A 16,397-nucleotide genomic window follows, 5' to 3' on the forward strand; every position below is an offset into this window, starting at 1 on the left:
AAAAAAGAGAAATGAAGATTAAGTCTCTTAGTCTGGGCCAATTCTAACTTATTTAAACCAGATTTTATGACGTAGCTATATCCAAAGCCTTAACCAAGGATATTACTACTTTGTACATAAAGAATTCGGGCATACTAACTTGGCCTGTTGCCATCTGCCTTAATCCATGAGGTACAACTTTTGAGTGCTCTGAAATTTAAGAAAATGGGGATAGTAAAAAGAAGTAGTCAAGAAGTGAAACTTCACTCTCTATATAAATACAGTTTGTGATGTGTAGGGTCATGTTTAGATTCAAATAAATCTAAGAAAAAGTTTCTTGAGAATGTAAATCAGTGCTGAAATTAAAGACATTTCCATTGAAGGTACTGAACTCTACAGGAATACAGAGAATGATGAAAATAATGATACCAGAAGATGGACTACGATAAACAGTGCATTCCCAAATCTGATTGAGTCGATTTGGGTGAGGCCTTAGAACCTGTATTTAAAAGCATCCATGGTGATTCTGATACCTCCTGTGTTTGGTAACCATTGATGTATAAAATCTTTATAACATAGAACATTTTAGGGTGCCAAACTTGGCTTCAAACTTGTCTCTGCCTTGCTACATGCTAGTTGAAGTAGAACAAGCTGCTTAATTTTTCTAAGCCAGTTTTCTATTCCATAGAATGGAAGGTATTCATTTAATAGATGGTTAGGCAGACTAAGTGAGAATGCGTGTAAAAGCACACAGCTCAATACCAGACACATTCATGATAAACACTCAGATGTCATCTATCTTTCTTCATTAAATATTTGAAGCTTGATCTTATTAAACACTTTGATTCCCAAAGTCAAAACCAAGTCTAGGTCTGATCACCTTAAAACACTTTTGGTATAAGGCCGGATTTTAATTATCAAATGAGACTGTTTCTCCAAACTATTGCCAGTCTCTTTCTCCCTACTTCTCTTCTTTTTCTCCTATCCCATTCAAATGAAAACATATATGACGTAGAACTAGTATTTGTGAGAGAAGAAAAATACCATCATTTTTATTCTTTTCCATTTCTATTTGTTTCTATGCTGATCTCTCAACTTTGAACTCATTTAATATTCAAGATCATTTCTGCTTATACACAGACTTTTCTACCTACTTGACCCCTTTCTAGAGATGGTGGGCCAGAGAGCTTTTGAATACAAATTCTAGTTTCTGATAGCAGTTGACAGAACTTCTCTCTGAAGTGGCCTGCTTTCTTCTTTTTTCCTTCTTAGTTCACTTAAAAAATATATATTATATGTAATATAATATATAATATATATATAATATAATATAATACATAAATTTATATTACGTATAAATAAATTTATATATAAAATATATCCCATTCAAATGATTATATATTATGTTATATTAAATATATATATTACACATATATGTATATGTAATATATAATATATATATGGATTGAATTCATTCATTATCCTGATTGTTAACAAGTCCAAGTTTCAAGCTCACAGTAGAAACTTTTTACTCTAGACACAAATGAATAGTATGTTTTTAAATTTTTTTCCCCCTGTAATCTACTTTGCTTAAGCTGGTATATTGTAGTGATAAGGAACTCAGATACTGGATTTGAACACCTAGGTGTGAGACTCAGATCCTCCTCCTGGCAATTATATTATCTTGAAAAAGCCTGTAACTTTCTGTTTTTCATTTTCCCTATTTATAAAATGATGATTATATCTACTTCACAAGGTTTTTGTGAAACTTTAAAAAAGTTAATACTTGTGATACATTTAGAACAGTGCCAGGTACATACTTTCTTTATATGTTGTTATTATTATTACTATTTTTTGAGACAGAGTCTCGCACTGTTGCCTGGGCTGGAGTGCAATGGCACAGTTTTGGCTCACTGCAACCTCTGCCTCCAGGGTTCAAGCGATTCTCCTGAGTAGCTGGGATTATAGGCGCCTGCCATCACACCTGGCTATTTTTTTTTTTTTTTTTTTTGTTGGTATTTTTAGTAGAGCGGGGTTTCACCATGTTGGCCAGGCTGGTCTCAAACTCCTGACCTCGTGATCCACCCACCTCGGCCGCCCAAAGTGCTAGGATTACAGGCATGAGCCACTGCACCAGGCCATGTGTTATTTTTATATAATTAATAGGTTGTAACTAATCTTGGGATCATTATCTCATTTTTGTTTGTGCTTAGCTTTATTTCCTAACTATAGAGATCACTTATTTTTTAAAATACTTTTTCATTTTAAAATAGTTTTATTCATAAGAAGTTGCAAAAATAGTGCGGAGGTTTTTCACGTACCCATCACCCAACTTCTCTTAATGTTTTCTATTTTTATTCCCACTGTGATCAAAGTAACTATAGGTTTATTTTAGGGAAATAATTGGCCAAAGATATTGTGAGACTCTTTTCCTTGCCAGGTCCCAGATTAATAGTTTTTTTTTCTCTAAGGCAGTAAATACTAGTTATCATCATTGTTATTCCAGGGCCAACTTTTCAAAAATTATTTCTTTCCTGCCCTTCTACATTGTATTAAGTCCTACTTTCCAGAAAGTTGTCTTGTTAATGGCTCTTCAGGATTGTTTGTCGGTTGTCAGCTGCAGCTGAAATAGGAGACTGCAACAAGAGCTTTGAGTCACTGTTTATTGTAGAACAATATTAGCTGTTAAATGGATTGGGACTTTTACACAGGAACTTAGCTAATAGCCTGCAAGCTCTTTAGTCACTTGCTCTCATTATTTTGACTTAATGTTCCCAGATGACAAGTACAAAGATCCCTTGAAACCATCTTTGTATTCCTGAATGTGACTTTTTTTGGAATCTTCTGGAAAGCTTGATGATACAGTAATAACATAGAACTTTTACATTTTGAAAAATCATTCCTTTCAGAATAAACATTTCTGGGAATGGGACCTAGGAATTTATTTTTAACCAACTCTCCAGGTAGTTTTCAGGCCGCCTTCAGTATAGTAATCTCTCATACCACTATTTTAAGACTCTGGGAATGTTACTGCTTAATATCATTAAAAATGGAAAAGCTGGGATATCCCCAAATTATTTCATTAGGATGAATGGGGGAAAGTTTGCATATATTTAAGAAAGCGCAAATGTCTCAAGTTTATTAAGAATGGTAAATTGGCTCGGTGTGGTGGCTTACGGCTGTAATCCCACCACTTTAGGAGGCCAAAGTGGGTGAATCACCTGAGGTTCAGGAATTCAAGACCAGCCTGGCCAACATGGCAAAACTGCATCTCTCCTAAAAATACAAACATTAGCCACGCATGGTGGCACGTGCCTGTAATCCCAGCTATTCAGTAGGGATAATCGCTTGAACCTGGGAGGTGGAGGTTGCAGTGAGCAGGGGTTGTGCCAGTGCACTCCAGCCTGGGAGACAGAGCTTGACTCAATTTCCAAAAAAAAAAAGTAAATTACAGAAAAGATATGACATTATAAATAGAACAGTCTAGTGGTCTATGGACCTTATGTGAGAACCACTTGATTACTTAATAGTTTAGATATTCCTGAAATCATTTTTGGTCAAACTGAAATTTATGAAATTCTTATTTTTTTTTTGGCTTGTTTTCCCTAGTATAATGCTTGGCAAATAGTAGGTTCTCAATTTCATATAAGAACATTTAATATTTAGATACATGAAATTATTTGCATAGGGAATTGACTCTGAATAATGTCTTTATATATCTGTTAAAATTATTTGAAGGAATATGTTTATATTTTAACTTATGAAAATATTTTGTTTTCTAACTAATTTATCTTGTGACAGTGCTATTCTTTATATATTGCATCATTTAAGTTAATTAAATGCTATTTACATGTTAAACTTTTATTCAAGAGTCTAGTAATGACTGTGAAGATAATCCAACACGGAACAGAGGCTTTTCCAAGAGAGGCGGTAAGGACAACATTTTGGAACAATTTGTACTTAACACAGAGACACTAAACTGGTAAAACTGATTTTGAAGGAGCTGGATGAAAAATACTGATGGTGAAAACCTTTGAAGGAAAATACTTTGGTATATGTTTTCTGCTTTTAATATTTGAGTGAGTATCCAGTAGGTACCCCTAACTTTTAGGTTCAGGGGTACATGTGTAGGTTTTGGTTATCTAGGTAAATTGCAGGTCATGGGGTTTTGGTGTACAGATTATTTCATCACCCAGATAATAAGCATAGTACCTGATAGGTAGTTTTTTGATCCTGTACCTCCTCCTACCTTCTACTCTAAAGTAGGCCCTAGTGTCTGTTGTCCCCTTCTTTGTGTCCATGTGTTCTCAGTGTTTAGCTCCCACTTTATAAGTAAGAACATTCAGGATTTGACTTTCTGTTCCTGCATTAGTTTGCTTAGAATAATGGAGCTCCATTCATGTTCCTGCAAAGGACATTATGTCATTCTTTTTTATGGCTGCATAGTAGTTAGTCATGGTGCGTATGTACCACATTACCTTTGTCCAGTCTACTGTTGGTAGGCATTTAGGTTGATTCTGTGTCTTTGCTATTTTGAATAGTGCTGTGATGAACGTATGTGTACATGTGACTTTATGGTAGAATTATTTATATTCCTTTGGGTATATACCTAATAATGGGATTGCTGGATCGAATGGTAGTTCTGTTTTATGTTCTTTGAGAAATCGCCACACTGCTTTCCACAATGGCTCAAGTAATTTACACTCCCACCAGCAGTGTATAGGCATTCCCTTTTCTCTGCAACCTTGCCAGCATCTGTTATTTTTTGATTTTTTAATAATAACCATTCTGATTGGTATGAGACGGTATCTCATTGTGGTTTTGATTTGCATTTCCCTAATAATTAGTGATGTTGAGCATTTTTTCATCTGCCTGTTGGCTGTATGTTGTCTTTTGAAACATGTCCATGTCCACTGCCCACTTTTTAACAGAGTTGTTTGTTTTTCTGCTGGTACATTTAATTTCTTTATAGATTCTGGATATTAGGCCTTCATTGGATGTGTAGTTTGCAAATATTTTCTCCCATTCTGTAGGTTGTCTGTTTACTCTGCTGATAGTTTCTTTTGTTGTGCAGAAGCTTGTTGATTTAATTAGGTCCCATTTGTCAATTTTTGCTTCTGTCAAGGTGACTTTTGGCATCTTCATCACAGAATCTTCCAGGGCCTGTGTCTAGAATGGTATTTTGTAGGTTATCTCCAGGGTTTTTATAGTTTTAGGTTTTACATGTTATTCTTTAATCCATCTGGAGTTGATTTTTGTATGCAGTCTAGGGAAGGGGTCCAGTTTCAATCTTCAGCATATGGCTAGCCAGTTATCCTAGCACCATTTATTGAATAAGGAATCCTTTCCTTATTGCTTGTTGTTGTCAACCCTGGCAAAAATCAGATGGCTGTAGGTGTGTGGAATTCCCGTTTGCAGATGGTATGATTTTATACCTAGAAAACGCTATAGTCTCTGCCCCAACGTTCCTTGATCTGATAAATTCTTTCAGCAGAATTTCAGGATACAAAATCAATGTACAAAAATCAGTAGCATTGCTATCCACCATATTGTTAAAATGGCCATACTGCCTAAAACAATTTACAGATTCAATCTACCAATGACATTCTTCACAGAATTAGAAAAAGAAAACAATTTTAAAATTCATATGGAACCAAAAAATAGCATGAATAGGCAAGTCAATCCCAAGCACAAATAACAAAGCTGGAAAGCATCGCATTACCTGAGTTCAAAGTATACTACAAGGCTACAGTAACCAAAATAGCATGGTACTGGTCCAAAACCAGATGCCTAGACCAATGGAACAGAATAGAGAGCACAATTTTAATTTAATTTAATTTTTTTTTGAGATGGAGTCTCACTCCGTCACCCAGGCTGGAGTGCGGTGGTGTGATCTTAGCTCACTGCAACCTCCACCTCCTGGGTTCAAGTGATTCTTGTGGCTTTACCCTCCCTCATAGCTGGGACTGCAGGCATGTACCAGTACGCCTGGCTAAGTTTTGTATTTTTAGTAGAGACGGGGTTTCACTATGTTGGCTAGGCTGGTCTTGAACTCCTGACCTCAGGTGAGCTGCCGCCTCAGCCTTCCAAAGTGCTGGGATTACTGGCATGAGCCACCGTGCCTGTCCTTGTTTTACTTGCTGATATCACTGATCTGTTGTTCCCCCCCACCCCATGATTGTGCTATAAATTGCAGAAGGAACGTGCTATAAATTACAGAAGAGGGACAATGTGAATCTTGGTCAGTCGCGGTTTAGATGAACTGGGGATGTCTTTGTCTCTGAATAGAGTCATTGGAAATTTGAGGATGGAAGAAATTGTAGATTATTTTTTGTTCAAGTCTAGCAGTATTTCGCCATACTCTGGTAATTCAGCTTCTATTGAATTCGAGATGAGATAGTATCAAAAATTACCATGCTTAATTCTTGATTACATATGGGCAGTCGTGTTAAAATAGCAATGACAACAAAACATATGAAAAATATAGTGAACTTATTATAAAATTGCTACGGATGTGCAAATCTATGTTAAGAGGTTTTATAGTAATCACATACATGAATTTTTGCTGCACCTTGGTGACATTCTTTTCCTTTGCCCATTAGGTAGGTAGTTGGCTGAATTAGGCCCTCCCTAGTGAAGGTAGGACTTGTGGATTTCAGAATGAGGGAAGACTGTCTCCTTAATTACTTCTTACGGTAATTATGGAGAGGGGTGGTGGTGGGGAGAAAGTTAAGCCAAGAAAAAACAAGACTCATCTTTTACCATATTTTTCTTAACAAGCAATTTTTGGCACTTAATGTTCCTAAAACATAGCTCATATTTGAAGTTTTTTTCTTCAGACCAGTGAATATCTTTTGTACTATTAACATTAACATTTACTTTAAATCAATTTAATTCATATTTAAATGAGGCAGTCGAAACCATTTGCAGCTCTATGTGCTTGGTCCTGTAGCAAGTGTAGGATAATTAGATTATAGATTAGTGTAGGGTAATTAGCAGGGACACAGCTATTTTTCAGGGTATCCCTGATTCCCATTCTCTGTAGATGTATACATTTGAGGATAGGAAGACTGCGTATAGTGGTCGCTCAGAAAATACATGTGTATATATATGTTTGTATTAAAATATGTAGACAGGTACATATACCGTAAATGTATAGCTCAATTATATTTCACAAACTGAACTCACTTGAGTTCAGTGTGTTCACCAGCATTCAGGTCATGAAATACAAATTACTAGCACCTCAAAAGCCCCTTTTCATGTTCATTTTTTACTCACTAATTACTCATTACCCCTAAAACCTCTATTAAGCCGTCTAACAGCAAACAATAATTTTGTCTATTTTTATACTTGATATAAATGGAATCATATCATATGTAGTGTTTTATGTTTACCTTCTTAGTGTGTTTGTTGCAGTTGTAGATCATTATTACTGTTTAGTATTCTTTTGTTTTACTGTTGTTCTATTAATGATAGGTATTTGGATTACCTCCAGTTTGGGGCCATTATGAAAGTGCTTCTGTAAACATTCTAGTATTCTTTTGGGTGTCAGTAGTACATACGCAGAAGAAGAATTGCTAGGTCATAGGCTATATATATTTTTGGCTTTAATAGTATTGTCAAATGTTTCAGCGTTTAAACTAAGATACACTTTCACATTCTAACCAATGCCTGGTATTTTATTTTTCTCTCATTTTAACCTTTCTCCTGGTTGTGTGGTGGTGTACTCATTATGTATTACATTTCTATGTTTTTGGACTAATGGAATGTGGAGCACTTCTTATGTTTATTGGCCATTTTCACATCTGGACATCTTTTGTCGTTTGCCTGTTTTTCTGTTGAGTATCTTTACTTTTACCTTTTTATTTGTAAATGATTTAAAACTTAAAAGTTGCAAGAATAGTTCATACAGATAGGCCAGGCGTGTTGGCTCATGCCTGTAATGCCAGTACTTTGGAAAGCTGAGGTGGGCAGTTCACTTGAGGTCAGGAGTTTGAGACCAGCCTGGCTAATATGGTGAAACCCTGTCTCTACTAAAAATACAAAAATTAGCCGGGCGTACTCCTGTAGTCCCAGCTACTCGGGAGGCTGAGGCAGAAGAATCGCTTGAACCCGGGAGGCAGAGGTTGCAGTGAGCTGAGATTGCGCCACTGCACTCCAGCCTGGGTGACAGAGAGAGACTCCGTCTGAAAAAAATAAGTGATTGGCATTAATCTGGAGTTTATTTTTGTATGTAATGTAGGAATCAATATACATTTTTTTCCATATAGATGTTCAGTTGACCTAGTATCACTTATTGAAAAGACTGTCCCTTCCACTCTGCACTACAGGGCTGTCTTTGTCCTAAATTAGGTGGCTTATGTATGTGTGTCTGTTTCTCTAGGTTTTATTCTGTTGGTCGGTTTTTCTATTTTTGTACCATTGCCCCATAATCTAATTACTGTGATTTCATAATAGGTCCTGATATCTGGCATTGTAAGTCTTTCAAGGGCTTGTTTTTCAAGGGCTGTGGTTTGGATGTTTGTCCTTCTCATGTTGAAATTTGATTCCCAGAGCGGGAGGTAGGGTCTAATGGGAGGCGTTTGGGTCATGGGGGCGCAGATCCCTCATGAATAGACCTGTTCTCCTTGCGGGAGTGTTGAATGTGTTCCCTATTAGTTCCCTTGAGAGCTCATTGTTAAAAAGGGCCTGGTACCCTCTACTTCCTCTGCATCATATGATCTCTGAACACACCAGCTCCCTTTCACCTTCAGCCATGGGTGGAAGCAGCCTGGGGATCTTACCAGATGCCCAATCTTGAACATTTTCAGATATCAAATTGTGAGCCAAATAAACTTTTTTTTTTCCAATTAATTATCCACTCTCAGGTATCCCTTTAGAGCAACACAAAACAAATGAAAACCTCAAGATTGCCTGTTATTTTTAGTCCTTTGCATTCCTGTGTGATTTTTAGAATCAGCTTAATCAATTTCCAGAAGAAAAAACTATCTTAATTTGGGTTGCTATAACAAAATGCTATAAACTGGGTAGCTTGTAAACAACAGAAATTTGTTTCTCACAGTTCTGGAGAGTCAGAAGTCTGAGATCAAGGCACCAGCAGATTCATTATCTGGTGAGGACCCATTTCCTGGTTCATAGATGATGTCTTCTCTCTGTTTTCTCACATGGTGGATAAGGCCAGGCAGCTCTCTGGTGCTTCTTTTATAAGAACACTAATTCCATTCATGAGGGCTCTACCATTGTGTGGTTACATCATATTTGTTTATTCTTCAGCTGATGAATGAGTTGTTTCTACTTTTGGGCTATCATGGCCAATGCTGCTATATTCATTTGTGTACAAGTTTTTGTGTGAACCTATGTTTTCATTTTTCTGGAGTATATACTTAGGAGTGGAATTACTGTGTCATATGCTAAACTCTTAATGTTGAACTTTTTGAGGAACTGTGAAATTATTTTCTATAGCAGCTGTACCATTTTATATTCCCACCCTCAGTGTTATAAGGGTTCTGATTTCTCCACATCCACCAACACTAGTTGTTACTGGTGTTTTTTAAAATATAGCCATTCTACTGAGTGTGAAGTGGTATCTCATTATGGGTTTTTTGTTTTTTTGAGACAAGGTCTCACTCTCACCCAGGCTGGAGGGCTCTGTCACGATGTTGGCTCACTGTAGCCTCAACCTCCTGGGCTCAAATAATCCTTCCACCTCAACCCCCTGTGTAGCTGGGACTACAGGCATGTACTACCACACTCGACTAATTTTTGTATTTTTTGTAGAGATGGGGTTCTACTATATTGCCCAGGCTGATCTTGAACTCCTGAGTTCAAGCAATCTGCCTGCCTCAGCCTCCCAAAGTGCTGGGATTACAGGCGTGTGTGCCACAGTGCCCAGCCCTTATTGTTGTTTTGATTGCGTTTTTTTATGACTGTGATGTTGAGCAGCTTTTCATGTGCTTATTGACCATTTGTATATCTTTGGAGAAATGTCTGTTCAGATCCTTCATTCATTTCAACAATTGGGTTGTCTTTTTATGTTTTAAGGTTTATTTATATATTCTCAATATGAGTATCATCAGCTACATGATTTGCAAATGTTTATTTTTTTTAATTTGTCTAATTTTTTTTTTTTTTTGAGACAGAGTCTCACTCTGTTACCCAGACTCTGGAGTGCAGTGGCACAGTCATGGTTCACGACAGCCTCAACCTCCTGGTCTCAAGCAGTCCTCCCACCTCAGCCTCCTGAGTAGTTGGGACTATAGGCGTGTGCCACCATGCCCAGCTAGTTTTTTTAGTTTTTGTAGGATGGGGTCTCACTGTGTTGTCCAGGCTTGTCTCAAACTCCTGAGCTCAAGCAGTTCTCCCATCTTGGCCTTCCAAAGTGCTAGGATTACAGGCATGAGCCACTGCATCTGGCTTGCAAATGTTTAATAACCTCCTGTGGGTTGTCTTTTCCTTTCCTTTTTTCTTTTTGAGACAGAGTCTCGCTGTGTCGCCCAGGCTGGAGTGCAGTGGCCAGATCTCAGCTTACTGCAAGCTCCGCCTCCCGGGTTCACCCCATTCTCCTGCCTCAGCTTCCCCAGCAGCTGGGACTACAGGTGCCCGCCACCATGCCCAGCTAATTTTTTGTATTTTTAATAGAGACGGGGTTTCACCATGTTAGCCAGGATGGCCTCGAACTCCTGACCTCGTGATCCATCCGCCTCGGCCTCCCAAAGTGCTGGGATTACAGGAATGAGCCACCGCACCCGGCCTCCTTTTCTTGATGGTACCCTTTGAAACACTAAAATTTAAAATTTTTATCCAACCCAGTTTATCTTTTTTTGTTCTTTAGGTATTATAACTAGAAAACTGTTGCCTAATCCAGAGTCAGGCAGATTTTTTCCTTTGTTTCCTTCTAAGAATTTTATAGTTTTAGTCCTTACACTTAAGTCTTTGATGCATTTTGAGTTCATTTTTATAGATGGTGTGGGGTGGGGGTCCAAATTCTTTTGCATATGGTTACCCAATTGTTCTAGCACCATTTGTTGATGTTTTATATTAATGTATCTAGATGTGGATCTTTTTGGGTTTACCCTCCTTGGAGTTGAGTTTCTTGGATTTATAGATTAATAGTTTTCATGTAACTTGGGATATTTTCAACTTTTTTTTTGTGGTAAGATCTCTATAACATAAAATTTTCCATATAAACTATTCTTAAGTGTATAATTTTTGCCTTTAAGTGCACAGTATTCTGTCATCACTATCATCACCCAAACAGAAACTTTGTACGCCATTAGACAACAATTCCCTGTATACTCCCTTAACCCTGGTCTTTGGTAACCTCTATTCCATGTTCTCTATGAAATTTGTCTGTTTTAGGTATTTCATTACAAGTGGAATCATACATTATTTGTCCTGTTGTATTTGGCTATTTTACTTAGCATCTTGTTTTCAGTGTTCATCCATGATGTAACATGCATCAAAACTACATTTCTTTTAATGGTTGAATAATATAATGTATTTACCACATTTTATTTATCCATTCATCTATTGATGGACACTTGGATTGTTTCTTCTTTCCGACTATTGTGAGTAAGTCCTCTATGTCCTCTATGAACATTCACCTACAGTTATCTGTTTGAGTCCCTGTTTTCAAATCTTTTGGTTATATATTTACAAGTTGAGTTGCTGAGAGATGGAACTGGGTAAGTTAAAATGCTGCGGAATTTGCTGTTCTTACCAACAGTCAGCCTTGACTGAACAAATATTCCCTGGGTTGCTTCAAGCCTTCGATTCATTTCTAGAGTTTGGAAAAAGTTAATTCTGACAGTTCTTGCCCATTTTTTTCCTTGCCTTTTTGGAGTAGTGGAATTTGGAGTTCCTTACTTGGCCATTTTTGCTGATGTCAGTGATACATATCATTTTAACGTTTTCATTTTATTTGTTAGTATGTAGAAATATAATAACTATCTGGTAAGTACTTAAAAGTGAATAAAAGATGTTCACTTTTCTTTTATACAAAGGTTAGATGATTTATAAGCTAATTTCTTTGTGAAGATGTCACCAAACATCTTTAAGAGTTATAAGAGATTGTCAGCTGTCCCTTATGAAATGCAGACTATACCTTCTGGAAGGACTTATGTTACTTTAAGAAAATATGTTAATGTTGGCCGGGCGCAGTGACTCACCTGTAATCCCAGCACTTTGGGAAGCCCAAGCGGGTGTATCACCTGAGGTCAGGAGTTTGAGACTAGCCTGGCCAACATGTTAAAACCTCGTCTCTACTAAAAATACAAAAATTAATTGGGCATGGTGGTGCAGGCAATGAAATTAAGAGCAAGGAAATGAAAAACTATTCAGGATATTGACTACTCAGAGTCTGAGGCAGGAGAATCACTTGAACCCAGGAGGTGGAGGTTGCAGTGAGCTGAGATCGCACCAGTGCACTCCAGCCTGGGTGACAGAACGAGACTCTGTCTCAAAAAACAAAACAAAACAAAAAAAACAAAAAAGAAAAGGGCTCAATTTGATTTTTTAGAAATTTACAGAAAAGAACAGAGTGATTAAAGGTAAAGATTAAACACAGATGAAGAGAATGAATTAATCCAAAGATAGATCTGTGAAAATTCTCTAAACTTGGAAATGGAAAACACGAGTGAGAGCAGTTAATAAATAAGGTATGGAAGATAGAATAAGACCTGTGGCCCAACATATGACTGTCTCCTGAGGAGAGGCCAGAAAATGGGAGAAGGAGAGGAAAGAAGAATATTCAAAGAGAATAGATGAGACTTTTCCAGAGTAGAGAGGCACAAGAGTCTTCAGCAAATTAAATTTAAAAATTTATACCCTTATGCATGTATTGAAATTATAGTTTTATTTTTATTTTTATTTTTTTTTGAGACAGAGTCTCGCTGTGTCTCCCAGGCTGGAGTGCAGTGGCGGGATCTGGGCTCACTGCAAGCTCCGCCTCCCGGGTTTACGCCATTCGCCATTCTCCCGCCTCAGCCTCCGAGGAGCTGGGACTACAGGCGCCCGCCACCATGCCCGGCTAGTTTTTTTTGTATTTTTAGTAGAGACGGGGTTTCACCATGTTAGCCAGGATGGTCTCGATCTCCTGACCTCGTGATCCACCCGCCTCGGCCTCTCAAAGTGCTGGGATTACAGGCTTGAGCCACTGCACCTGGCCTGAAATTATAGTTTTAAAACCTATAAAACTACTAGAGAAAAAAGGTAGATTCGCATTTAGAAGAACATTGTCTTCACAACAGAATTTTCTTCAGTAAAGGTAGACGTCAGAATGTAATAGTATAGTATATTCAGAATGCTGAAGGAGAATAGCTCTGAACTCAAATAAGTATATTCAGATAATTAGGTGCTAGGGAGAAATAATGCCATTCAGATAAAAATGATGTTTAATACTCTCAGACTGTTGAGTAAGAACTACTAAATTGTATACAGTAGTAAGACAACTGATTGCAGGAAGAAAGGCATAGGAAACGAAGCAATAATGAGCGAAGAAAAGATAAAAATTGTAAAACAGATAAACCTATTGGTAAACTTAAAGTATTGACTAAATAAACTAGCAATAATGACTATTAATTTAGGGGTTCTAGAAATAAAAGTGAACTAAAATACTAGCAAATGAAAAGACTTAAATGCTTGCCAGCTCAGTTGGAAGGAAAAATATTTCTTAAGTATAATTGAAGAGTAATCAGAGAAGGGATAAGATAAAATATGTAACTTGCTAATGCAGGAAATCTAATAGAAGGACAGAGCTTTGTAGGAAGGAAGCTAGATTGAAAATAGTTTAAATATTTACTAAATATCCATGGTGAAAATAGGTAAAAAATAAAATACATAGCTTACCATTTGGGGAAAACAGAACAGAAAGGAGAACAAAAAGCATTGAAAAAACTCAGTAAAGAGAAAACACAAAGATGGTAGAAATAAAAGATCCATATATCAGTAATTATAATATAGGTAAGCATATATCGGTATGGAGTTGAAAGTCAAGAGGTCAGGCATGGTGGCTCATGCCTGTAATCCTAGCATTTTGGCAGGCCAACATGGGAGGAATCTCTTGAGGCCAGGAATTCAAGGCCAGCCTGAGAAACTAGATCTTGTCTCTATAAAAAAACTTTTTTTTTTTAAATTAAAAAATAGTCTATGGCCATACCACCCTGAACGTGCCCGATCTCCTCTGATCTTGGAAGCTAAGCAGGGTTGGGCCTGGTTAGTACTTGGATGGGGGACTGCCTGGGAATACCACCAGGTGCTGTAGGTGTCGGGGGAGGGCAGGCAGCGGGGAGAGAGCATTAGGGAAAAGAGCTAATGCATGCTGGGCTTAATACCTAGGTGATGGGTTGATAGGTGCAGCAAACTACCAAAGCACACGTTTACCTATGTAACAAACCTGCACATCCTGCACATGTACCCTGAAACTTAAAAAAAAATAATAAAAAGAAAAAAGTGTTCAATAACTCAAAGCTGGTATAGAAATAGGAGACAAAGTATACTGTAAGGTAGAATTATTAAGGATAAAGAAATTTATCAGGAAGACATTACAGTTCTGAACATAGTTCGAATCTAACAATATACTAAGATGGACAAAGAAAAATAGACGTAAGGAAATTTTGCAAATCCTAATAAGTTGAGACAGCAGAATAGACATTAGTAAGAATATAGAAGATCTGAAAGCCACTTACTCAGCTTGATTTAATATTTGTTTGGAATCATATACTCTAAAATTGTAAATCACATATTTTTCCAGCATATATGGAAAATATGTACAATTTGATCATCTTTTAAGGCCAAAAATATGCCATGGATATATCATCAGTCATGTTCTCTTATTAAAATAAAAGTAGAAATCAATAAGTCTAACCTTCATGATTTGGAAACTGAATTTCTTAGTTTATGAATAACAGTTCATATGGAAATCCTGAAATATTTAGAATTTAATAACAGAACAGAACACAGGAAAACTCTGAGGATATAGCTAAAGCAGCTGCCTCTTAGAGGAAATTTTATAGCCTTAAATGCATCAGAGGAAGGATAAAATGTAAAACTTGCTAATATAGGAAATCTAGTAGGACAGCTTTGTAGGAAGACGACTAGATTGAAAATAGTTTAAATATTTCTTTTCTCAGAAAAAATGAGTTAAGTGTTCAAGCTAAGTAGTTAAAAGAGAAGGAAGAAAACTCAGAAATAAAAAAGGTAATAGACGTAAGTGAAATAGAAACAGATACAATAGAGTGTTCAGCAGTAAAAGTGAATGAAGTAGTTTCATACATCAACAAAGTTGGATAAAAGGAAAAAGACGTGGGGCCAGGCACAGTGGCTCACACCTGTAATCCCAGCACTTTGGGAGGCCGAGATGGGCAGATCACCTGAGGTCAAGAGATCGACACCATCCTGGCTAACATGGTGAAACCCCATCTCTACTAAAAATACAAAAATTAGCTGGGTATGGTGGTGCATGCCTGTAATCCCAGCTACTCGGGAGGCCGAGACAGGATGAATTGCTTGAACTCTAGAGGCAGAGGTTGCAGTGAGCCGAGATCATGCCACTGCACTCCAGCCTGGGTGACAGAGTGAGACTTAGTCTCAAAAAAAAAAAAAAAAAGAGATGTGGAAGAAGAATATGTTTTAGTTCCATTACATAAATGCTAATATGTTGCTTAAGGCTATGTATGTAACTGATGAAATTAAGAGCAAGGAAATGAAAAACTTCAGGATATTGGCTGGTTGGATGTTAGTTGGAAGGAGTGCTCAGGGAGAAGAGAAGCAGAGGGCAAAAGAAAAACACAGGCTGCAAATATATTGGAAACATTTTAGTCTTAAGCTGGGCAGTGGAGATAAGCTTTCATTTTATTATATTTTTAATTTATATATGTGTTATATGTTCTTTTACTTTCATGAAAATAACTTATACCTTTACAGAAAAGTTTCCAGAAAATAAATTTTTTGAAGAGTTTTGTTTCATTTTTAAATAGGTTTTAAAATACGTATACTCTAATATTCAGAAATAGCATATATAGAATTTCTCTTTATTCATCATTCTCTTTAGGTGTAAATAGTTGCAAGTTTACAAACTGAACAGTCTCTATTTCCTGCCCAGTTGGCACTTTGGTTTTGCATTAATCTGGTTCTGCCCTATGAGCCTGCCCTATGTGCAATTAAATTTTACTTGAACTGTTTCTACTAATCTTTTGGTATTCAATTCAATTAAAAATTGTTTGTACCTGGAAATCAGACTTTATATGCGTCTGCATGTCTGTGCCTTGAGTAAGATGTTTACTATATTCTATATGGAGCAGATAGAAGTCTAGGATTTATTTAATTCTTTTGTGTATTGTGGCAATCCAGTTAATGGTGCAGTTTTGGTGACTTTTAATGTATTAATTCAAGTGCCACTTTTTCCTTTAGGTGATTTTTAG

General features: G+C 36.9%; 1 protein-coding gene and 1 pseudogene across 4 annotated transcripts in view; both read left to right on the plus strand.

Moving 5' to 3' along the window:
- Nucleotides 1-16,397, plus strand: part of DDX4 (DEAD-box helicase 4) — a 72,028-nt gene that overhangs the window by 23,677 nt on the left and 31,954 nt on the right. For 2 of the 4 annotated variants that reach the window (XM_065546274.2, XM_073993454.1), the window contains exons 7-8: nucleotides 3,850-3,909; nucleotides 9,041-9,091. In XM_065546274.2, coding sequence (XP_065402346.1) covers nucleotides 3,850-3,909; nucleotides 9,041-9,091 — 111 coding nt within the window. The remainder of the gene's footprint in view (nucleotides 1-3,849; nucleotides 3,910-9,040; nucleotides 9,092-16,397) is intronic. The other 2 variants (XM_073993453.1, XM_073993455.1) reach the window with 1 other exon arrangement.
- LOC123574177 (5S ribosomal RNA) lies at nucleotides 14,121-14,242 on the plus strand (annotated as a pseudogene).

This window comes from Macaca fascicularis, chromosome 6 (genome assembly GCF_037993035.2).
Source record: "Macaca fascicularis isolate 582-1 chromosome 6, T2T-MFA8v1.1".
NCBI classification, from domain to species: domain Eukaryota; kingdom Metazoa; phylum Chordata; class Mammalia; order Primates; family Cercopithecidae; genus Macaca; species Macaca fascicularis.